This window comes from Drosophila willistoni, chromosome 3R (genome assembly GCF_018902025.1).
Source record: "Drosophila willistoni isolate 14030-0811.24 chromosome 3R, UCI_dwil_1.1, whole genome shotgun sequence".
Lineage (NCBI taxonomy): Eukaryota > Metazoa > Arthropoda > Insecta > Diptera > Drosophilidae > Drosophila > Drosophila willistoni.
The window spans coordinates 32,524,430-32,550,319 of record NC_061086.1 but is presented as its reverse complement, the minus strand read 5'-3'; the positions used below and the strand labels follow the sequence as shown (position 1 = coordinate 32,550,319).

The following is a 25,890-nucleotide window of genomic DNA, read 5'->3' as shown; positions in this document are numbered from 1 at the left end:
TTCCCAAGTCCCAAATTGATCGAAGTAGCCAAAAAATGGACCAAAACCATAAAATCCTTAATATCTCAGCTCTTCACAGGACTACTGAGATGTCCTTTGCACCCGAGATACCCCTTGATGGTTGGAGTCTTATGACACCACTTTCGTCCTGATCCTTCACAGGACTCGCGAGATATTTGCCATTTTTCGTCAAACAGAAAAGTCCTTTTATCTCAGTTTTCTGAAGGACTTTCCAGGATCTGTTAGCGTCAGTCGAAGGGGATCATTGAGGACTACAATCTGACAAAAGGACGTCCTGTTCGTCCTTCAAATGACTGAGTTATAAGGACATTTATGTGTTTTTTGCGATTTTTCGCCATTTTTCTGAGCAACCCCCTTACAAAAATTCGAGCAATATTTATTGGAGGATATTGCAAATCCTTGAATGCAGATCAATAGTCCTGCTCCTGGAACATCCAAAAAAGTGTGTCCTGTCGAGTTCGACTAATGTCCTGCGGAGATATGGCCTCGAGAAAATTATCATTTTTTCGTTTTTTAGCTCTAGAGTCCACAAATCCTGTCGCAGGACAAAAAGACATGGTTTCCTAAGATGTCCTTGACGAGCTCTACAGATTGGCATTAAAAAAAGTTGGGGTCATCTAAGGATGCAGGACATGCAATATTCCAAAAACATCCTTTTTTTCAGCTACTCCAAGGACATTCCAGGAACTGATGATGTCAATCGATAGGTGGGGACAAGGACTTTAAGCTGGCCAAAGTATATCCCAATCGTCCTTAAAATGACAGAGTTATGAGCACTCTTTCTGTTTTTGGACTTGTCATGTTTTCCAAGTTCCAAATTGAACACAGAGACATGTGTTATGTATTTAATGTTTCTTCTTTTTTTCGTATTTTGTATACACAATACTCAAACTGTGGTGGATGAGTATCACGGCTAATTGAAAAGCTTTGCTCTTCACATTCAAATCAGCTGGAATCAATTAAAAATTCAACATTTGCTCATATGTCAGTTATAAAACATATTCAGGCAATTCCCCAATGGATAAACCCTCGCCCTTAAAAATGTTCATAAATTTATGCACCCTCCGAAACTAATTTTTGCCAATTTCAAAACGGGGGAGAGTTTTCATGTTAATCCAGCGCCTCCTCAACCCCCAATATTGATGCTCCATATTGCCCTGTTTTTTATTCGTCCGAGTTCCCGTCCAAGTGGTCTGGGGGGGCAGTGGCGTGCAGTGACCTCGACAATATTTTGCAATTTCAATTGCCCTTTTCCAGAGTGTGTATGTAAGTGTAAGTGCCATTTAAATGCAGCTCACAGCCATGATTCTCACCTTGCGGATTCGACCCAGAAGAAGTTAGAGCCATAAATTCCAGGAGTTGCCATTAAAAATTACAATCGCTGACAGCAGGCACGTTTCGGAGCAGAGCTTCCTTGCCACAAGCCTGAGTATTTTTGGTCCTCTGTGTTCCATTTATTTATTTATTTATGTATTTATCATGCCACTATGTGTGTGTGTGTGTGTGCGTGTGTGTGTAGGCTTTGGCATTGTGTGTATTTACTTATTTTGTCATACGTGCGCTCAAATAAATATTTGCAATTACGTACACATAAAAATATCCTTTATATATACATCTGACTAGTATGTATCACACAAGAGGGGGAAAAAAAAGTGTGTCATCAAAGGTGCCTGCTGGGATTTTCGGTTGCTGCCTCATAATTGTTTGCTCTCAGTTTAAGCGCCTCGACGAAGGAAAAAAATGTAAATAAATCAGTGGAAATTTTCTTTTTTTTGCAGACGATACGTCGTCCTTGCCTTGCGATTTCCATGTACATTAAATATTTGATTTTGTATAAATTTGCATTTACATTACGGGCGAAACCGAAGAAAAAAGAAACACATGGCAAATTGATTGCTTTTACGGCTCATTTTGCCAAACGCATTTGCTCGTTAAGGTATTTATTTCATCTCAGCACCACATAAAGATGATGTGATATTTCATTTGCCGACTTTGCTTCAATTCTATATTTATTTTCCAATCGTGGATGAAGATTTTCATTTTCTTGTTTTCCTCGCTTTAAGGTCCTACACCTTGGAATTCAATTATATGCATAGACAGGCAACTCACCCAGCTCATGGACTGACTGCAAACACTACATTGTTCAACTAAGTAGTTCACACACCCAATCCACCCACATTCCATGGACGTTGCTGTTGCTGTTGATGGTGTGCGTGAGTCATAAATTGATTTTGCCTGCTGAGCTATTCGCTGGCCTTTTGTGTAAGACTTCGTTTTCGATTTAATCGCTCCTTTTGACGCCTTGTTAATACCTTCGGTCTGTGTTGTGGTTCTTGTTGCTGTAGAGGATCCAATGAACCGAATGGCATGCTTAATGCATTTGGAGTGCTACGACGATTTCTAATTCGTTTGGCGTTTCCCCTGATGGGAGTCCATGCCAAGCGTTTGCCACACCTCCGCAACGATGTGGCAAACGCGGTGGCTGGCTGAGGTGGCAAAGTGTTTGGTTTGCTTTGCTTTCAGCGGGGCGCATTGCGTGCAGGACGCAATTTATTGCAACGCTGTAAACACTCACTCGACACGCCCACTCATCAAATGGCTGTGGGTCAGCTCCACACTTTGTAGTTCAAATTTCAATTGCGAGACAAACACGCACCCAGCATTCATGCATGGGTGGGAGCATCAAATTAGTTTACATGCTTGTTTTTTTTGTATGTATGTATGTTTGTTTTTTATCCTGCGGTAGCGCCCCACAAAAAAATAAATTCCAAAAAAAAAATATGCAGCAAGGCTTGTGTGAATGGACACACTCCCTTTGACTGGCCTTCTCTTGCCGAGCCTGCCTGCCCCTTGGTTTGCCCGCTCGCACGCAGCCCTCACAAAAATGATTTAATGGCCGTAATGTTAGTTGAATGGTTAATTCACTTACGTTTATGGCCCCGTACCTCGTTGGAGTCGAACTCGCAGTGGCTATCTCCTGGGAGTCATCGTCGAAACATATGTACTTATGTTGGACTGCACTGAGGTTGTCGGTCTGGTTGCCCGACTATCCCGGTCGCATGTGTAATTATTGTTTAGATTTTATGTTCCTGTCTCTCTGTTTGTCTGTGTGTGTGTTTGTGTGCGCCTTCGGTGCGCCTTTAATGTGTTTATAACGTATGAGTAATGTGAGTCCTTTTGCGGTTCCTTCGGGGTGTTTTCCCGGGAATGGCAAATGTGAACAGACGTGCTGATGGTTGATTTGAAGCTCTCTAGTGTTCTTTTTAATTAGACATGAAAGCATCGGCCCGTCGATGCTCTCTTGTCTCTGCGCTTCTCATTATTCTGTTTCAAGAATGTCATCAATCTTTCTTCTAGCCACGCCTCCCCCTTGGCAGTTCATTTATTATTCGACTGGGTCTAAAGGTCTGTCTTTTTAGTTAGTTATTAACACTGTCTGGGTGGACAAATCAAGAGTTGGATATACATTCACATTTATTGCTTACTTTCTAGATATTTAAATCGAAATATGTTAACAGAAAAAGTAAGGATAACTGAGTGCATATGAAACCTCCTTTCAGGATCAGTTGCTGGCGTGGTCTGTGCGATCGGTCGATTGCAGTTTGTGCTGTCTCATCGAGGTAAAGTTTATTTAATTTGCTTAAGAATTGATTTCAATTTATTACATATTGAATATTTTTTATTTCACAAATTTGTTTTTAAAAGAAAACAAAATAAATGTTGGCCATGATTGATATGATTTAAGCATTTCCGATTCGTTTTGGGGGTGGGCTTTTCAAAGGAAAAACACTAGGATTTCTATGTCAAAAATAGAAGTTAACAAACAGTCAATAGCAAACCCACACATCACTCTAACATGTTATGGTATATTAATTTTATTTCAGGCTCGTGTAGTCTATATATGTACACATATGTATATATGAACCTCTATGCATGTGTGGGAGTTGGCAATAAAAACTTTTCATTAAGTTGAAGAGGATAAACAAGAAAACCATCACATACTTGTAGGCGACATGTTTCTGGTTCCTTTTTTTTTATCAAGAGGCTTCTAGTCTTAGATATTTGGGGCCAACAAATTCCTGAGCGTAGTTTCTGAAAAGCAGTTCACGTCAAAGTCAGTCAACAAAAGTGACAATTGGCAATGCATATATTCAACCAACTGAGCGTGTGTGTGTGTGTGTGTGGGTGTGTGAGTGTAGCTGTCGGTGTTGATGTGACATACGCGACATGCATGACAAATCAAGTTCCAATGCTGCGACAAGTAAATATTCATGTCTGTCTCTACGGAAATGTAAGCCGGTAACGAATGCATGTGCCTAAGTGTAAAAAGGTAATCAATAAGGACGAACTCAATTGAGTATGTTTAATGACAATAAAAATCTGTTGTCTGAATGTATTTGTATATGGAAATCCAAAAACATATTGCCTTCTTTTTTAAATTATAATTTTATTTGCCTGTCTCCATATTGTAAATTCAATAAGACTTTTATTAGGCACAATTTACATGCAGACTTTGGCATTATACAATTTTTTTGCCTTACCATTTTTTCTTTCTCTCTTTTTTTTTATTGAATTTTAAACAGCTGCCATGCCAAGTATGTTGTGTGTGTGTGTGTGTGTGAGTGGGTGGTCGGTTAAGTGTCTGCCACAGCTGCACGAAATTGTTGCAATAACATGAATCTGTCCAGCAAAGTGAGAAATAATGCAAATATTAAGCAGAATAAATAATAATTTAAGCTTTTAATATATCTACCTTCCATTTTTAATGCATAAACATTTTGTCAATTTTTCTAATTGACATCCCGCAATGACAGTTAACATTTTTGGGTATTTTAAAATGGCGGATACGGATGCGGATGTTCACAATTAGCATAGAAGAAGTGCGAGAGAGAGAGAGAGAGAGCCGGGCAGAGGGTCATAGACATCCGTTTTTGTCGCCGTTTCAAATTAATTACGCCAATGCACACAAGCCAGAACTGACTTTAGGACAACAAATGCGACACATGTGTCACTTTTCCAATTGACTTACACACACACACACACACTCACACAGATACCCGCACATATGCTTGGAGAACCACAAAAGTTTACTTGCTACCGCCTGGCTGGGCTTAATGTTCTGGCATTTGCAACATCCGCTGTAGACTTGCGGCAACATTTTGCTAAAAACTTTGCAAAATCGAAAAGTCTAGTCGTTTTACAGGGCAAACTCCATTATTTATTGTTCAACAAGTTTTGGCCAAAAAAACGAAGGGTCTCACCACAGAAAGTAAAAACGTTTGGCAAACAATTAACGCCATAATAATGTTATCAATTTAACTAAGGAATGTGAGCACAAAACTTGGCTTTATGCCTGACTGAGAATGTTAATAAGACAGAGAAATATTTGTCTATAGACACATGAAATGCCTGGGCGAACATTCCAGTGAGCCAAAGCTGGAGAATTAATTAATCAACTTGATGTGTGCGCTGCGAGTGTGTGTAAAATGCAATAAGCCAAGAAATCATTGGCATTTAGCAATAAAACAAATATGCACTGACCTGACAATGGATAAAGATGAAGTAATGGAAGTTTTTATTGGTTGCATTCAACAAATACATCCACACACACACAGACACGCCTATTAATGAGTCGTAGACTCAATTCGAAGTTCAGTTTAAGGACTAAAGCTTTAGTTGGCCGACCATTGCCATAGCAATCCATTTGGAATCGACCGCACCATGGAGCCATTCATGTTTTCATTTTAATTGGTTTTTCTTGTACAAGTCAATGCCTCATAGTCTGTGAGTATCTACATATACACTTACATATGTATATGTGTACATATATTTGGACGAGTATGTATATCTCCGAAAAACTCTGTTACGCTCTTTTTTATGCAATTTCTTTTTTCAGTTGGTAACATTTTTCTCCCCCCTTCTTTGTATTTGGTTTTACGCTGCAATTGCATCTATTAAAAGCAAAAGGATGTTAGCCATGATGGAATTCAGTTTAAAAAATATAAAAAAAAAGAAAACACAACCAACCATTAGAGATGCTTTTGCATTTGAGGATGCTCTATATGGGATGTGTGATGAGAATTCTGCCAGCTAATTGACAAAGGACACTAACTAGCTACAACTGAAAATTACATGGGACGCTCATAAATCTTGACCAAAAAAAAAGAAATCACCGCACTGATTAACGGACGACAAATGCGTCAGCTACGTGTTGAGAATGCTGTGAATGAGTGCGGGATGCTGAAATGATGGAATACGAATGACGATGATAAGTGCCAGGATGATAAAGTGACTGCAGACCGGATTTTGCCACCCACAAAATTGACCAACATGGAGGTACCTATATATATTGAGTTATATAATATCTATGGTTGACCTTTGATTAGTTACAATAAAAGTGCTGATTGCTGGCCTGATTGGCTTACCAATTTTGGTCTCTGGTTTTTTGGTCTGAGGCCCTGGGCCAAATTATGTAGATTTGATGAACACATTTTAGATTGAAAATAGAGACCGAACAATATTTTGTACAATCAAGGCAAATGAAACTACATGACTCACAACTGTTGGCATCCGAAGGGTAAGTCAGGTTATTATGTAACCTATGACCACCCAAAAGGGGCCCGCCCCCACACCTACATCTCCTCCTCCTGCTGTCCAATCATAAAGCTGACTTTGTAAATTTTAGTAGTCGTTTGTTGTTAGAGGTTTACTTCTTCTTTCGTTTTGTGCGTTGCTTGAGTTGAGTTGCTTTTCAGTATTTTTGGTTTTTATGTTTGATTTAACTGCCGATCGAAGTTTGCCATTGCCATGAGATTTCGTGTCAGCTTCTACCTACTCTCACCCATGACGAAAATCATTGGCATCCTTGGCAGCGCTAGAAATGAAAGTGGAAAAAAGATTTATGTAAAATTTGACGCATAAAATTCAACAAAAGCAAACAACACTTTTTGCTTCCAACGAATTTGGTTCGTATGTATTTATTTTGGCGTTGCTTGCCCCACATAACCAAAAAAAAAATATGCAAATTCTACAATTTTTGAAGGGTAGAGAGAGTATTTTTACGGTATTGTGGACCGTAGCATAAATTCCCATGCGCCACATGAAAAGCATAGGTAAAGTGAATTGTTTTTCCAAAGAAAACATCAGGAATGGCTTGGGTCCTTATCAAATGTCAAGGGCAGCATTTACGTAAAAATGTAATCTTAAATTTCTAACATTTCACTTTAGTTGGTAATCATTCAACAAGTAACACTGGGAGATTAATGTCTCAATTTTCACTGAGGTCCCTTCCCCGTCCGCAATCGCTTTTCTCTCTCAACAACACGGATCACTCAATCAGAAATTGTATGCTCAGCATTTCAGTGAAACTGTCTGACTGGACATTCGGCACTTTGTGCTAATGACATTGTTGATGCTCTGAACCCGATGACGCCGACGGTCAAAGTGTTTCGCATGAATTATTCGCATTTTGCCAATTTGTGGGGCCATGTTCAAATTGAAAATGATTTACACTCATGGCTTTCAGACTGTCCTGTGTTGTCCTGTGTTTATCACACTGCCTGATGCGAATTTAATGGCACTAGAACAGTCCACTGTGTTGAGGTAACTTACTGAGAATGGGCCAAATCACTTTCTACGGCCAGCTTAAAAAGCGACGACCGACCGCAGACACTCATAAATAAAGCAAAAGGCATTTTGAAAGACTACGCTAAGGGCTTCAACCGTGAAATTGTTCGTTCTTGGTTTTTCTATTTTGGTCGAGAGATATTTTACCCCACTTGTGTGTTTTTTGTATTTTCTGTTTGCTTAAATATGTTGCCCTTCGTAATCCATTTCATGGCCAACAGCGATGCGGCTATGCAAAGTTATAACTTCAACTGCATTCGATTGCTTGGTTAAGGGGCGGGAAGTTGGTATCAAAAGCCACCAATAATGCTCACAAAATGTTATTTTTCGGTTTGATTTTGCTTTTCTCTCTCTCTCTCTCCATTTTGTTTCTTTTCGTTCAAAGTGCCCATTCATGAGTTTTCATTTCATTTTCGCTTATTGCTTACATTTTGCGTTTTGTTGTTGAGTTTCCTATTTCTAATTTTGTGTGTGTTTCAATGTGTTAGTATCTGCGTCTGTGAGCCTGTGAGAGTGTGTAGTTTTGTGTGCCTGCATTTGGACCCCTAGCACAGAGCACAAAGCACAGAGACACTGAATGGCTGGGTGAATATCAAGAGGTGGGAGTATGTGTGATATCTTTGCATATAAAATAAAACCTTTGCTGAAATTGAAAAACTTTTCCAATATGTGTTCTTTTTTTCCCTTGCTTTCTTTCTTTTTTTTTTTTTATTGTATTAAATGTATATATACATTTTTATTGTTTCATTTCAGTTGGTTTTATATCTTTGTAGGTTGTGAGTCAGCCCGGAGTCTGGTGGCATTTATGATTTCTCGAAATTTTCAGCAGCTGCTACTGATGCCAATGCATCTGCCGAATTGCATATACCTAGCTCCACTCTAAGCCTCAAAAATATTGGAAACCAAATATAAAAACACACAAAAACCTTTGATTGCAACAACAATAATTTTGAAACTAAATTGGTTGTAAAATAAAGTGGTTACAAACTGAACTAATAAGAGAAAGGGTTAAATTTACTTCCGAAAACATTGAAAGAGATAAACTATCAAACTTTATATAGCATACTTTTCAGGGTTTTTAACAAAAAAGATTTAATTTTGTTTAAGCTGACCCAATTGAGTCATGTTCTCTGTTAATTATACACATACATATGTATGTGTGTACATACATATAGCGAAAAATAATGAAAAACCTTCAAAAGTTGAAATGGAAAGAAAAACATTTGGCGAGGCCCATCAAGTGGAAAGAATAAAAAATACCATGCAAAAATGAAAAGGCAAAACAAAAGGGAAAACGAAAATTAAGAGAAATAAAATTAATGCGTGGAAATTCATAAGCCGCCATGCAATCGCTTTTGGGCTCTGAATCCTTTTTCATCGCTCGACTTGGCAATTTGCGGCACTTTAAGCGAACTTAATTACATGCGGTCATTTACATTTATTTCCTTCTTTCAGAAAATTTTCCAAGTGTAAACTCAACTCAAATATTGCGTTTTCCTCTGTGACAGCTGCATCAAATTGACGTTAGCGTATTCTTTTTATTTTTTTGTTGTTTTTTCACTCTTGCATTTCTGCCATAAATCAGGCAGGACAAGCGCCAAGTCCGAGGGGCCAGTGCTTGGTTCTTGGTGTTGGTGTGACAGTAAACGACACTCACAGCCGTTCAGAGAGTGTGCGTCACATTTTAATGTATGGTCGAGCGTATAAATAAACGTTGCCTTGCCATGGCCTCTGTCAGTTAATTTCACGCTGCCAGCCTCTGTGAGTGGGCCGAGAGATGATGAAGTGAGTTTGCCCTGAGATTCAGATTGAAGAAGGCAAATTATAGTATTCATATACATATACATATACATACACATCGTACAAAGACTTTATATTTATGTAGTAGAAGAATGAAATGAAAAGGTCATAGAGCAAACCAAATAAACATAACCATAACTGCAAGTCTTTCTCATATTTTCATTTTTGTCTGTATTTTACAACTGTCATGCATATGTGTGTGTGTGTGTGTGTGTGTGTTTGTGCGATAAACGACATTTGACAGCAATTTTTGCCTATCTTAATTTCATGTCACAACGGAAATTGACACCCTATTGTCTGTGTGTGTGTGCGTGGTCGAAATTTATAGTCATTCCGCCAACCCTAAACCAAAATCGTGTGTTACATTGGGGACAGCTAACGGCCAGATAAACGGAACAATTAAAACTGAAAATGAAGTCGCAGTTTAATGTTACGTAGATAGCCATGCAACTTTGATTGCCCTTCTGTGTGTGCTTATCAGAAAATAAAGTTGCCAACAACCCCCAAACGATCTGAAGTTGCAAAAAGTTTAGCTTCCTCAACTCACACACAAAAGTTACCTGCGACCTTGAGCTAGTGGCTAGAAGAAGACTGAATCAACCAGTAACATGTGTAGAAATACATTCATAAATTGCACCCACCCACACACACACCCACACAGGAGCATTTATGTAAGTAGATGTAATGTTGGATGTCCAGCTTATTAGCTTCATCCATAACAAAGCCTCTTTGTTACTCAGCCAAACATCCGCCTTAATTGTGTGTGGGTCTTGTTGCATTCATTGGCTTATTGTGCTCACCCACAAGTCCTTATCTTGCACTGTTCATACATGTAGAGATATATGTCTATATGTTTGTAAATTAATATATAATTCAGCTATGGAAATTCTCCTCCTTAAGCGGCTTATAATTCAGCAATTGGCATTCAGCAACGAAACGAAACGAGTCCTGCTCATGCGCAAGGAGAATTCCATTACTCTTAAATTTTGTTACACTCTCTTTAGACTTTTTCGGTTACATTTTGAATACAAAAACGAGTTGAAATTTACAAATTCATTTTAGTGTTTTTTATTATGATGAAATCTATGACTACAACTAGCTGATTTATGTTGAATGCCGACTTAACAATTGGTTAATTGATTTTGCTGGAGCTGTGAAGTTTCAAACATTTGATACAAACATTCGTCTCTGGCATGCCTCCAAATGTGATGAACTGGCGGAAATTCGAAAATAAAACGATTCACAAATAATTTACATACGCATAGAATACATTAATTAACGTGCAACATATGGCAAATGGGTTTTTCTTGTTTTGTTGCAATACGAGCCTACAATTTGCTAAGATCTACACAAAAGTAATAAAGGCGAGAGTATGGGTAAGGAAGAACGGCCGGAATCAATGATGACAGTGGGTGAGTGGGGAGTGGGGTAAAATGGCACTACATAGTAGTTATTACTGCGGGCGCTGGCCTAATACATTGAACGGCAAAATTATTAATGGATTTTCCGATTAGACGAGAATGTCATCATTATCAACCGCGCCACGTCAATAGGCTCCAGCCCCGTTGGGGTTTCTGGGTGCTGGGAGTATCTGAAATCACTGCCTGCTGCTGCTGTTCCTGCTCCTTCTGTTGATTCCGATTCTGGTCTATATAGGTGCGTAGTATGGTATGCTTATGTACTGACTTCTCAAACTCCGCAGCGCTTGGGCGATATGCCTCGAGTTTGGGTTTGTATTTGCCGGATTGCCATTGCGCCTGCTGATTCCTCTCTGTGGTGTAGGCGAAACTGCTGCCACGCGTTGCGGTACCAAACGAGGAACCGCCGGACGACGACGTCGCGGACGCTGCGGCTGCTGAGGCTGGCTGTGGGGGGTATGCAGATGGTTTGTTATAGTCGTTGTTGGTAGTAGCTTGTGGGCTCTTGTTAATGTTGTTAGTCGGCTTGTTGTTGCTGGTTAAAGCTGAGTTGTAGCTGTAATCATACGTTTCATAGACACTGTTGCTAATGGCTGGCGAAGAGCCTGGTGCGGCACAAAGTCCCTGGTACCGTGAAGATGGTTTCATGCCATATGTTGAACAAGATGGCTTTCCCACCTCATAAGGATTATAGCCGACCACATTGCCACTGCAATAAGGGAAAGGAAAATATCAATTAGCATACACATAGAGTGTGAAAGTTTTCAAAGTAACTTACCCTGGTCCATAGTTGCAGACATAGAGCTTGTTGTACTTGCTGGCATCCTTATATTCGGAAAAGCCACAGCCCACCAGACTTGTCTCTCCCCACACTAGCTGGGAATAGTGACCTGTCTTGGGTGACCAGGCATCGCCAAAGGAGTACTTCTGCACTTCATTGAACCAGTTTTGAATGCGTGACGGGAAATCGCCATCATCGGCTTCCAGTGGTGCTGTGCTCCAAATGATGGCTAAATTCTGACCCATTGTGAAGCGATCTAGTGAGCAGAAACAAAACAAAATTACTTAAAATTAGTATTTATATGTAAATTTAACTCTCAGCTTTTGATAGAGAGTTTTTTATCGAGTGGGCGAGGTGCAATTGCTTGTTGAGCATGCTGGGTTAGTTTTAGTGTTTTATAAGCCAAAAGTGCAAAGGATAATAATGGGATATCAATGAAGCTTAACAACTATAACAAATTTCAATTTCAAATTTCAATTCACAAATCCATAACATGCAAATCACAAACCAATTAAAGTGCCACGTGTCATTTAACGGGCATGGGTAATGGTGGGGGTAGGAGTTGAGTGGGGTAGATGAATAGTCCATGCAGTTTACAAACTATTATAGAACCAGACAACTTACTTATTGTCCGATGGGGATCGTGACGAAATTGACAATTATCCGCCCATTGCTGGGCACGGGCTGCAAGCTCATCATCCCAGACAATTTCACGCATATTCTCGGCACCTGGCTGGCCGGGATACCGTCCGGTGGCCACCAATTGTCTGAGGCGATTGTGTTCCTGCATGATGATTGATTTCTCCTCCGCTGTGATGCCCGATGCTGAAATGATTAGGTCAAAATTTGCATAAATTATAATCGTATTAACTATCTCAGAATATGCATAAGATTTTTGGGGACTTTGACTTTGACTTGGTTTCGGTTGTCGCTTTGGGCTGGGGACATGCTATCATTTCTATTTTCGTTCATATTCAACCAAATGCTTAAAAGTTTTTTGTAGATTTCTTTATTGCCAATGTTTCTCCTTTGACGTAAAGTTAAGCTCGAGTTTTATGCTGTAGATGGAGCCGGTTTTAGCTATCCATTTTTTTGGTTTTTGTGTGTTAATATTTGTTAAAATTTCATTCAAGACGAAATTTTTAATGGTTTTTTTATAAGCGTTTTGTATTTCCATTACGTTTTTTTTTCGATTTAAGTATTTATTTGGTTTAATGCATAATATCAGCGACTTTTACACGTGCTTGTGATCGACATTGTGTGCGGTATTCGTTTAATTTTATGTAACTAGCCGGTTAAGCGATTCAAATCGATAAACATTTATATCACTTTCTTTAAGGCAAACGCCAACCGGTTTAAGTTAATGACCAGCAAATTAAAATAGAACAGAAACAGAAAGCCAAAAAAGTCAAGAAAAAATAAACTAAAACGGGGAATCAATAAGAACAGGAGAAGAAGAAAAAGAATCAAATGCAAAAATCAAAGCGGCGCGTGCTGTTCAAAAGGCGTCAATTAAAAAGGCAAAAGTTTGCCATTAGCCAATTTTTTATTGATTGTTCTTTTATATATATTCTTTTTTTTCTTTTGTTTATATAGTTGAGATGGTGGCGTTTGTGAAGCGGCGCCTGACTCATGACATTGTATTAGCTTTTGTTAGTGTGTCAGCATCCAAAGAAGGAGGGAAAGAGAGTGAGCAAGTTTGAGACAAGATTGCTACCTTCATGGAGAATTTATACAGAATTGCCTCGGGGTGTTAATTACTTCAACTCACAGCAGGCACACGTGAACCTCACATAAGGCAACAGGAACGAAAAGAAAACCCAAAACTGATCACAAAACGGAAGACAAGTTGCCAAGTGCGCGTTGTACGTATCCTTCAGTGGGGCGTGGTGGCCATTTCATTTAAATAATTACGCGCGCTTAATAATTTTTAATAATTATAATAATAGCTGAGCCGATGGGCGCTGATTGCCCATGGAGACGTGAGAACATTTAAGCCAGGTCAGCTTCAACCTCAAGTGTGATTCAGATCAGAGATTCCGAATTTCGATTCCGAAAAGAAAAAAGAAAACAAAATATTGGCTTGGCCATGGCATCATGTTGGCCGGTCAAGTGCCGGGACGTGTCTGTCAAAATCAGACAACTTGACGCACCCAATGGTCAGAGATGAACTTAAATATGGCTCAACAAATATGGGTCTAGATGTCAATATATACATTCAAGTACATATACTAACAGCCCAACAAAAAAGTGTGTGTGTGTGTGAGTGTGCGTTCTGTAGTCTGCTCTGGCTTAATCTTAATACGCCTTCAAGGTTACGAGAGGCTGAGACTAAAAATAGCAATGAGAGATCGTCTCAAACCAACTAAAACAAAAAAAAAAACGTCAACCGCAGCTGTCAAATTATGCTACATTTATATCAATATAAATGAAAAAAAAACCGGTAGGCAAATCAAAGCTATGCCCAGAGCTGTATGTTTTTAGTCGAAGAGCATTAATATCAATCATGCCGGTCTTAAGCCAATGCCTCTAGCACCTGTTTGGCTTACACTGAATGGCTTAATGCCTGTTGGCTTGCATTTCACCTCATACTTATTGCGTTTTGTTGCAATGGGCGCTATGCAAATTTGTGAACTACCTTCGCTGACAAATTGCATATAAAGCTGTCGATCAGTTTCCGCAAAAGCCGCATTTACATATTGCCTCTTGGCAATAAAAACAGCAACAAAAACAAAACAAAAGCCACAACACTCGTAAAATCAACAATAACAGCAGCAACAACAACAACAACAACAAGTGCTGCCGCACTCGAGATGAAGATAATGTTGACAACGAAACGTCAACAGCTTGCAATAACTTTTCAGCATGTGAAACGAAAGACTTAAGCAGCAAACTTGCTGTCTCAAAAAAAAGGCCAGCCAAGTAGGTACCTAGAGACGACTGTCGGCCAAATGCCGACAATATGTTAACAAGTGCTTAACTGCATTTCATATCCAGGCGTTGATTTCACCTTGAAGATGCACAGACACAGAGTCAGAGCCAGTCTGGGTCTGAATGGTTGTGCGGTTTGAATTTTCAGCCTGGAGCACGTATTCAATGCACGGAGATGTTGAAAAATCTCTGTCACATTTAGCGCGAGTTAATTTTCATAGTTATGCTTTATGCTTCGTTTCATTTTCATTTATCATTTACTGATTATCACCAGCTACCCTTGTTGTTGATGTTGCCTTAGTTGTTGCCGTAGTTGTTGCTCTTGTCCACGTATCTACATATTTAATTACATTATTAGCACGTTAAGCTTTTGATTGATGCCGCAGCAAAAGCAAAACGTTTCGGCCACAGAGATGGAATAAAAGCCATATATATGTATACGTACTTTTATATAGACAACACATTTATGCATATAGGAAACGATGAAATTCCCCCATTATTATTATGATGTTTATTGAAATCGATTTAATAAAATGTTTGCTATTGTTAGAAATTGCGTTGAAAAGACCACTAAATGGCGATACATGCGAAACATAAAAGCAATCATTAATCAAAAACGCACACGCGCACTATAAAAATTTATTTTTGTTTTACGAGTATCGGACAACTGGAATTTGTTTTCTTTCTGGCCAAAGACCCAAACTGGCGCCCGTGTTTATGCAGAACAAAGAATATTCAAAAAATAAAGGGCCACACACATTCTGGCTATAAAGACGACTTAATACCCTTTAAAATTCATATTTAGGCAAAAGAAAAATAAATTTAGATTACATTATCGTTCGCTTAGAGATAGAAAAAAATCCTTTCAGCTTTTAACTCTTTCATAAACTCAATCGATTCATAGTTTTTGTATACCTTCTATGAAAAGGGTAGCAAAAAGTTAATTGTTCGCGAGCATTGTTATGGACATTTGGATACATCAATCTATTTGTTCCAGCACACTTGATAATGACCCATTTGAAATAAATTTGGGGATTTTAATTTGTAATCATTTTTTAAGCATTTTTATTGAACCAAAAAAAATGTGTTTACGTCTGCTATTTACTCGTGCTGTTGGCGCCTGTTGTTTTGGTCAAGTTCACTGAGCTCTTGTCATAATTTAGACTGGTTAAATGTTAATTAAATGGTTTCAAATATTTGTACTTGGCTTTTGGGCAAGTTGATTGGCCTTTAATTCCTTATGGGAAGTTCAGCTACCTAATTTATTTAATTTATCTCTTTAAAGTTTTCGAAATAAGTATTTAATATATATTTATATATATACGTATGAAAACTGGAAATTTTTAACCGGTTTTCTCCCCAAACTGAAACTCTTAAGTAATATGCCGCCAATATGTAGTTGTTGCTTTTCTAAAACTATTTATTATACAATTCATTTTTTTTTTTTTTTCTTTTTTTATATAACAAATGACGTTAAGAGAAAGACAACTCTAGTTTCAGCTCGTGTATCTATTTTTAGTAACCGAAATGAAATAAAATTTAATAGCCATTGGACATTAACAACAATTTACATAAATAATTTGGTGCTGTTGTCAATGTTCTGAAACTCACCTCGCTGATATTAAGTGCGTGAAGTGTATATAGATTTATCTAGGTAAAAAGCTTCGCTTAGCATTTAAACGTTGATTAAACAACAAAACATTTTGTTGGCAAATATTTACTAAAACACACAAAACGGCGCACTTTTTCCCCCAGCCCACAACTCATAAAATAAACGACAAAAACGTGGCTAAAACAAAACAAAACTACAAATAAACCCAAATTGAAATTTTAGCTCTCTATGCATGCCAAAAGTGTATCTTATAGTTTGTTCTGTATCTGTATCTGACAAGCATACCAAATGGCAAATTTTTTTTCGTTTGGGTGGGGCTTTGATTTTGAATGGATTTTTGCCCAACTTACCTATTAACTTTCCATGACAGGCCAATGTCACTCTGCAGCAGGTGAACGTGATGATGGTTAGTAAAATTAATGCACTTTGCTGCATCATCTTGATTTATTTGATTTTCAAGCACTTTTCTTTGTTATAGATAATCACTTAATATTTTGAATATTTTGTTGAAAAATATAACCTTTTCATAAAAGACAGTGTTATATTTTGAATTTCATACACTTGAATTTTGAGGATTTCTTATGTTTCGGGCAGATTTTTTTTTTTGAATTTTGAGAATTTAATATCACAAATGAATTTGAGTTATGGCTGTTTCCAAAAAATTGAAGATTGTGTTAAAGCCAAAAACCGAAAAAATAGCGTCACGAAAAATTGAATGCCGACGACTCCAACTCCACTCTCGTGTACGTGCAGCTAGACTTGAAGGCGTCGTCTGTTTGATTGGGGGCTCTGCGGTGTCGACGTTTTTATACCACAGTCAGCCGATAACGAAGCCGCTGGCAGAGCTAAAGAAGCTGCTGCTGCTGCTGCTACCATCAGCCGCTGATCGGCGACCACCTGATGTTGCTATCATCTCTGTGCGTGCGTGGAGAGCTTGACAAAAGCCACTCAAAGCAGAGGCTGAGAGTAAGAATCACAGCTTCTCTCTCTCTCGCTATCTCTCTCACGCTTGAAAAGAGAAAAGACTGAGCAGAGGCTGAGAGGAAAGCAAGCACTGTGCGTTTATCAACATGCTGGCTGGCTGGCGACAACATGTTGCTATGGTAGGTAAAATGTTGCCAAGCTTTTGTGTTCTTTAATAATTGCCCGGCAAGAAAGGCAAAGACAATGATTGAACTTAATATTAATCATGGCAATGTGATCGCTTTTGTTGCCGCCTGGTTCGGCAACAATCACTTGCCTCCAACTTATGTGAGTTGATACTTACATATTCATATATGTTTGTATGTGGAAGGGGTGTGGCAACATCAAGGGATTCTGTGAAAGGTGGCCAGCAGGTGCCCTGCGGCCAGGAGTCGAAACTTCGATCATTTCGCGTATCATTAAAAACCAATAAAAACACCCAATTAAATATAAACAAAATACAAAAACAACATATGCATACATGAACAACAAATGGCCCCCTGATCCTTTCACCAGGCAGCGGCAACCGAATCGAATGCATAAAATGGGTCCTACCCAGAATTCCGCTCACAGTGCGCATTTCCGCTTCGCACCGATTTTGTGCTTCTTGCCAAAATAATTACGCGTACAAAGCCATTAACAAGTACAAACGATTGAGCCGATCGCGCGGCCCAGATCCTGGTCCTGAGCCCATTCTGCGCAACTGGTTCTGCGCTTCATCTCGTTTTCGTTTCGTTTCGTTTCGTTTCCTTGCCAACCAAGCCAAAAAGGCCACACATGATGTTTGGATAGCCATCGGTAGTAGTAGTAGACCCAGTTTGTTGGCCAGTGACGTCTCTGCTCAGCTGATTTATTTTATTTTGCGAAAAACTACATAAATATAAAAAATTATGCTTTACAAAAAAAAAAACAAAATATGAAATAAACATACAACACTGAACTGAAGCCCATTTCCAGCACCATCGCCATCTCCATGTCCATGTCCATGCTCATGTCGATGTCCGTGTTTTGCGGATGATGATGATGTTGTTGTTCGTTGTTTTTAAGGCTAGTTTACATTTCCTACTTAACCGCGTCCGCATCCACCACTTGAGAGCGCTTTATTTGTGTTTAAATAATAAATATATATATTGTATTATGTGCTATACATATATGCATACGTATTATCGACGTGTGTATGTATTTGCAGCTAAAATTTAAACAAACATTATTGGCCTTCGATTGGCTGGTCTGTTGTCCCCCTCAACGTCAATTCTCCATTCTCCATTCTGATTGCGAGTATTTGCATTTATGTCTACTACTTCTGTACCTAGTTTGAGTGTGTGTGTGTGCATATTAAGTTGAACACAAAAATTCCCAACACCTCATTTAACTCAACTTAACAGCACTTGGCATCATCTGCCTGTTATCGATGTTGTTGTTCTTGTTGTTGTTATTCATTCATCTTCCTTCTGCTGTGTTTGCTTTGTATAGTTTTATGACTCAATTTAATGTCTTTTTGTTGCGTTGCGCGTGCTATTCATTTGCCAGTTAACTGTTGACCACCCACAGGACAAACCAATCCGACCACATTATAATCCTTCATCCTTTAATCCCTTAGCCTTGGCACAGAGTGATAAAAATTTGTGTAACCTTTGAAACTGATTTAAGTAACTTTTATGCGTAGTATTTAGGAAATGAATCATACGACACAGTTTTGAGGGTTTTTTCGGCTCACTGATATGCCAACTGATTCACTTTTGAATTGATAAAAAATAAATTGTGAAAGAAATGCAAGTCAATTGAAAGTCTAAAAATGAATCAGACTTTCATACATTAAGGATTTCAAAAGAAATGATGACTAAATCACGACCTTTGCATAAAAAAGAAACATCTTACACTACATCTTGCTTACACTGTAAAAAAATAGGTTTTTAAATTCATTTTTGTCACACATTTTGATCAGTCAAAAATATTTATATAGAAAGTTAAACTTAGTTTGTTATAATTGGTTCAGGGAAAGTCATCTCTCTAAATGTTTTGAAAAGGTCAACAATGTCATCGTCTAATGTGTTAACACAATATTTCCATTTGTATTGTTACCTTTCAGACAAGGTTACTGATATTTTCTCCAATCAGTCATAGTTTCGAGTGCATGTGTGTATATATATTTACTTACTTTTGTTTATCTCTACGCAAAAAAAAAACATCACCTTGCGGAACTACTTACTATCTAACTATTGGCATTTATCAATATTTCTAGGTGCTTCATAATTGCAATGCCAGAATGCTGTTGTTATTGATATTGATACGATGAGTATGAGTCTACTGAATGTAAATGTGAATGTAAGTAACATCACTCCGAACGATGTCACATCCTCATTGTGATTACACTTCCGATGCCATATGCATAAATCTTCCTCGAATCCGAACAGTTCCACCCACTTGCCATCAGATATGCCAATTTGTTTTCATATTAACTAGAGATGAGCAAATCGAATTAAAATCTATTGGTCTACTCTACTCTCATTGAGGACTCTACCATTTATTTATCTAAATCTAAATAAAGACTATAATAAATGTTGATTAACAGTAACACAAATTTAAGAGCCATTAATTTGCAACATTTAAACATTTTCCGCTGGTCAAAATGTATTGAAAAATCGAATAAGGAAGAACTTGTTTTATTTTATAGACTTTAAAGTATAAAAATACTAACACATTTTCAAAATAGCCGCCATTTGGTTAAGAGATTATTACATTCGATTAAGATCTAACGAGGCGAATGATTAGACCAAGTTTTAATTCAAGATTAACTAGGTTAAGATATAGAAACTAGGTTTAATTCAGATTGCTCATCTCGAATGTAGTCTATGACAAAAGATTTTCCATAATGTTTTAATTTTGTGCACTTGACGGCAAACCGATTGCCAACAACTGTTATTAAAATATTATTAATTACAATGGAAACCGGCGACTGTTGTTGTTGTTGTTGTTGTTGCTGTCTGTAGGAGACGGCAGGCAATTTGACAGCAACATAATTAAAATGTCATACAGATTGCGTTTATGATGAAGCTGTGCGCGTGAGAGAGCTCCATTAACAAATTGCGGAATTGGATTCCCAAGTTAAAATCGGAATTGAAATTGGTATCAGACTTGTTGTCGCGGTCAAAAAAATTTCACATATTTACCCAGCATCTGGTAGGTAGATATATATGTATATGTGTGTATTTGTTGGGCGTATGGTATATTAATAAAAGATTCACACAATTAACTTGAACAAAACAAAAACAAAAATAAGTCAATAAGCCATGTTCAACACGTGTTTGAATGAATGAATGAGCCAAGCGCAAGACAAAAAACCATAAAAGATGAGGCAAATTTTCATTAGTGAAACGTTTTCATTCTTATGCTAAAGACCAATTCATATGCTGATCAATTTGTTCATGACATATGGCATATAGTCAACTCTATTGGATAAATACAGGTTGGTATTATATGTATATACGTATATTTATAAATAACTTGACATTACCCTAGCTCTCTCTCTCTCTCTCTCTCTCTCTCGCTCGCTCCATGTGTCGTCTTTTGCTCTCTTTTTGAACTTATGCCGCTGGAAGAGCTGGAACCGGGCCCACAAGCAGGAGAAGAAGAGCTGAGGTGGAGAAACGTCTTGGATACCCACAGCATACACACCTTCATTAATTCGCTTTGGTAGCCAACGATTTTCATTAAAAAGCCGTCAGCGTACAATAAATTTTGAACAGTTTTTTGACTGTCTTTAGTTTTGTATTTTGTTTTTTTTTTTCTCCTTCTTTTATTGTATTTTATTCTGCTTATTTATTTATATATTTTTTTGCTGTGATTTTGCGCCTTGCTGGGCTGATTTCGAGTGGCTTTTTATTGACTTCATTATGGGCGAGTTCGCTGTATGTGTTTATTTTGCGCAGCCAGGCGACAGAACATAATTTTAACGCTCTTTATCGCGCCGCACCGCTGCGCATGCGCCATGGGTATAGACATTGCCATCGACACTCGATGCGAATATTGATTTATGTGAAATTTTTTATCGGGTCTTTATCTATTTTTGGGGGATTTGCATTCGAATTTGCCAGTTAAATTATATCAGCGCATTTGATCGTCTCTCGCTCTGTATGTTTTCTTCATAACTCATTTGTCATTTGCCTACGCCCTGCCTTTACCCCTAATCATTGATTCTACCCCAACCCCTCCATATATGTATGAGATGAGGTCCATTCGAAAAGCCGAACGACAACTTAATCAGAGGTAAATACGGCTCATAATTTATCAATCGCTGTCAGGCGGAAAAAAAAATAAACACAGACACATACAGTAAACAATACACAATACAATACACAAATTAACAAACTATTATTACTGCCTGACTAACGGTCCCAAAACCACTCCAAACAGTCCGTAGGTGGTCTGGTCTGGGCAGCAACTAAACATCTTTGTCAGTGAGTGTGCGAGTGAAGATCTCTATTGATATAGCCAACTATATATTAAGCCGACATGCTTGGTAGTCGCTTGCCTTGAGCCCTGGACTGATTGGGGGGATTGCCACTGTGCTGTGCGTTCCATTTAATGGCATCATAATACAAATATTCATAGATATCTCTCTCTAAAGCATATTTAAGCTAAAATTTATCTGCTCATTATCCAAGTGTGTGCGATTATATCTGAAAGGTCATGCTTGGCCTAAGCTCCGCGGAAGTTTCGAAGCAGCCTACCGAACGAGATTGCAATGAATAGATCTAGAATTAGAATTGAATATGAAAACTAGATATTCTCATCTAAATCCCACAAAATATTGCCATACCCTGCCACAACAAATTTTGTGAGACATTTTAAAGATTGTTTTGGCATTTACTTCTCTGTATTTTCGTTTATTTTCAAACGATTTCAAAAAGTTATCCGTCCATCCAATTGGCAACAAATGATCAATCCGAAATCAAATAATTTCCTGCAATATCATTTGGATTTAGGAAAACTCTGTCTTAAAGGAGATATATCTTACTCAATTGTGAGGTGTAGAGTATCATAGATAAAATTGAAAACAAAAAACGTGCTAAATTTCATAATTCTTAATTAGCTGAACCGAAAGCAAACTAGAGAGAAGATATATAGACTATTCAGTTCTGTTCCGTTCTGATCTGCTATGTTATGTTATGTTTGTCTGTTGTCTGCGTGCGAAACTAGTTTGTTCGAGCGGACATAAGACGAACCCCTTGTGAGGCGGAGGCTATCTGTGGTCAACCTGTCAGATGGCATGACAAATTATGCATAAGCAGACCATGTTTCGGTTTCGGTTTCGGTTTCACAAAAATTTCACACAATTAACGACGAGCAAATTTATATGATTGTATTTAGCTCTCTGAACGTGGACAAATAATAATTATGACGAATGACCATGACCCATGGGATATTCTGGCTACATCGTTCTGATATTGGACAACAGAGTTACAGCATCGCTGGGTGGTTGCTTCAGCATAAAGATCCTAAACACACGCCCATGCCATGTGCACCCTCACATCCGTATACATCAGAATTACACAGAGAAACACAGAGTTAGTCGTTTTGAGGAAGAGGATAAGTCCGCTTCTTCTAGCTCCTCTGGCTTAGGGCATTCTGACGGCTCCTTGTCGCACCAATCGCTCACCGAATCCATAAATAACAAGCCACTGACCAGTCCAAAACCAGCAAAATAGCACATCCACTCACTTGGCATTTCGGTGTCATCGCCTTCGGTGTTGGAGAAACTGGGGAAGTCACAGACGTTTTCCCGATGGATTTGGCTTACTACTAGGACTGAGGAGGGAGTTTCGGGCGGTAACCAGAGACTAGCAGAAGAATCTTTTTTGACAAGCCACGGCTTCTGATTTATCTTCGCCGGAGATGCCTTTATTTTGAAGTTGTTGCCCTGCTGCTTCCTTCGATTGTCTGCCTGATATTCTCGCCACTTCTTACATACATTGACCATAGGGCGGCTGGTATCCACTGCCGGCATCTTTATCTCGGTATCGTCCTCTGCACGCAGCGATTCCTTTTTCAATTCCTCATAGGCCTCGTAGACTCTCATAAACTCATCCGAGTTTCGAGTTTTTTCATGAGAGTCCGGGTGATATTTTTTCGAAAGCTCTACAAACGCCCGTTTTATTTCCTGCTTGCTACTATTTTTGGGGATTTCAAGTACGTCGTACAAGTTTTCTTTGCGGCCGGGCCCACGGGGCATATGGGCAAGTCTGGCAGAATAATAGGCAAGCCAACGGCCCGAACAATCGACAGTCATCTGCATGGCTCTAAACATTTCACTTAAATTTAGTCAACACCGAAAAAAGATTGTTACCGAATAAAAGAAAAAATTCAAAAAAAATTAAAAAACAATGCCTGTTGAAAGTCAGAACAGTAAGTGAACTTGTAAATTTTGATTTGATTTGACTTATCTACAACAAACTGTCAGAGGTAACTAAGATGCAAAAAAAAGTCAACAAAAATAGAAACTCAGCAAGGCGATCAAGTATACGCCTAGTGTACCAGCAAATTGGTCTCATTTCGACACAAGCATGACCAATTTGGACAGAACTGCCGGGTGTATTTCTTGGCCTAATATTTTTAACCGATTTAACTGACCTTACCAAAGAAACCAAGCCCAAAACAAAAGGTGCCAACGAACTTGACCATGGCGTAATCGTAACAAGCGCGTGTGCTCTGAATATAGTCATCAGTTTGTCCCTCATTTGGTCCAATGCTTTTCATGCCTAGGCCCATGCACTCTGTTTGAAATCTGTTAACCCAATGTGATGAATGCTTTTTCTGCTTGTCTGTGTATGTGTGTGTGTGTGTGTGTGTGTGTGGGCGCAACACAGTATCGGCAAATAAACAATTCCATTGAACTCGGACTTAAGCCAAACTGCGTCAGCTATTGGGATGCGTCAACAATAGATTTCACTGAAGGTGGTAAATAATATTTGCACAAAATATTATTATTATAATTGTCACTGATGATGGCGTAGTTTATTGACATCCAGCCAAAGAGTTTTTTTTTTGTTTTGGTTTTGGCGCAGTTGACAATTTCATGCGAATCTCAATGCCAGGCAAAATATTTGCACAACATTCGTATTAACTAACATCGACTATCGAGAATAGTATATGAAATTATAAAGTTAGTCATAATATTTACACTTGATTTGCAATCGAGAAAGCCCAACCAAACACCCAAAACGAAACGATGTTTTAGTATGGGCCATAAATGGGATATATTTATAAATAAAGATGTTGCTATTTATTGTTTCGCTGGTAAAGATCTATAAAGTTCAAATTTGACATCATTCATACGTAGGAGAATTGCCATTTCTTACTTACTTACACGAGCATGAGAAGCAGCGATTTGTGAGACTTTCGTCTTTGCATGCTAATTAATTTCAGGTTCTTTTGTAGCATCAAACATTTCACACCTTTTTAATATACTGACTTAGAAAAAAGACACAATTATTGGTTTAGAATACAACTCAAACTGGTATCAATATATAGACTGAACATATATGTAACTTAATTAGAAGTGACTCATCTTAACTGTAAAAGAAAAAAAAACAACTATAGATGCTCTTCAATTGTCTAAAAAATTTCCAATATTGAGTTTCAATTTTAAACAAAGTAAACATAGAGAAAGAAGTCTCTAATTATGAATTTCCAATTGAGAAAAAAATCGTTTCTATTAAAGGATAATTCCTATAGCATATAAGAAACTTTAGAAGCTAAGCTTAGGAGAACAAACTGTTTCAGTTACGATTAAGGGCATCCCAAAGTTGGCAGATCCAAGGTAATATAATTTATCGCTTTTTATTGCTTCCAAGAAAATCAATTTATGTGTTTTAAATGGACAACGGGCTTCTTATTTTTAATGTATTTATTTGAATGACAGTATTATAATTTCTTTGAAACGACATCATTTTGTCTCAATTAGCCATGCGTAATTTCCTAAGCTCTTTTTTAATGGCCAGAAGCTCTTTAAGAACTTATGTTAGTCAGAAACCAATATGTGGAAAAATCCCCGTTGCCCCTTCAAAGCTTCTTTTGTATTGGTGGGAAGGGGGGGAATCATGAAGCCATTAATGATTATATGATATTGTGAGACCATTACTAGATGTGTTAATTGATAATGCACACTTTTTGTTTGAAGACACTAAAAGATTAAAGAACTAATGAAATTAAAACTAAACTTCATTAAAATTTATAAACCTAAGGCAGAGTGGAGGGCATAGATGAAACCGCAGATATTGATCGATCAGGTGGCCAGTCTGGAGGCTAGCGAAAGCCTCAGCTCAAAAAAAAAAACAAAAAACATACATAAAACAAGAAAGAAAGAAAAGAAATAACAAAATGAAAGAGCAAAAATTAATAATTGAAAACAGGTTCTATTTCTATTTGCCATTGTATGTGGTATTAGCCACGGCTAACTTTTAGTTCCAGCCAAAGATTTACGACACTTGGTGACTGGTTGTCTCCGCTGCGCGCTGGCTCATTTATCTAAGCAAATAAAATTTGCGTTTCTGTGTGATTTTTTGTTTCTTCGTATTTCTTTCTTCTTATTTAAAGGGGGTTTGGTTATTCATTATGACTTTGGCCAAAAAGTTTTTGTCTTTGATAGACAGATATGTTTTTGTGTTGCTTTGCTGGGTCAATGGACAAAAGAACGCCCAAAAGTCTGGGTAAGGAGATGGCGAATGACTGGCTCATCA

The 25,890-nt window shown here is 38.1% G+C and overlaps 2 protein-coding genes across 2 annotated transcripts; both read right to left on the bottom strand.

Moving 5' to 3' along the window:
* Positions 1 to 10,491: 10,491 nt before the first annotated feature.
* On the bottom strand, positions 10,492 to 16,953 carry LOC6649688 (cysteine-rich venom protein pseudechetoxin-like). The gene is made up of 4 exons (XM_002072253.4): positions 16,540 to 16,953; positions 12,271 to 12,471; positions 11,644 to 11,902; positions 10,492 to 11,574 (listed from the first exon to the last, which is right to left on the bottom strand). Exons 1-4 carry the CDS (start codon positions 16,625 to 16,627, stop codon positions 10,980 to 10,982), a joined length of 1,143 nt encoding a protein of 380 aa, XP_002072289.1. The 5' UTR covers positions 16,628 to 16,953; the 3' UTR covers positions 10,492 to 10,979.
* A 5,535-nt stretch (positions 16,954 to 22,488) lies between these two features.
* Positions 22,489 to 23,568, bottom strand: LOC6649687 (J domain-containing protein APJ1). Its single transcript, XM_002072252.4, has one exon. It carries the CDS (start codon positions 23,457 to 23,459, stop codon positions 22,701 to 22,703), a length of 759 nt encoding a protein of 252 aa, XP_002072288.3. The 5' UTR covers positions 23,460 to 23,568; the 3' UTR covers positions 22,489 to 22,700.
* Positions 23,569 to 25,890: the final 2,322 nt, after the last annotated feature.

Bases quoted from the DNA above. Each gene is read 5' to 3' on its own strand.
- LOC6649687 (XM_002072252.4), bottom strand. From the start codon at position 23,459: ATGTTTAGAGCCATGCAGATGACTGTCGATTGTTCGGGCCGTTGGCTT.
- LOC6649688 (XM_002072253.4), bottom strand. From the start codon at position 16,627: ATGATGCAGCAAAGTGCATTAATTTTACTAACCATCATCACGTTCACC. The intron at 11,903-12,270 runs GTAAGTTGTCTG...TCTGCTCACTAG, and splicing joins CGATCCCCATCGGACAATAA to ATCGCTTCACAATGGGTCAG. The intron at 11,575-11,643 runs GTAAGTTACTTT...CCCTTATTGCAG, and splicing joins GTCTGCAACTATGGACCAGG to TGGCAATGTGGTCGGCTATA.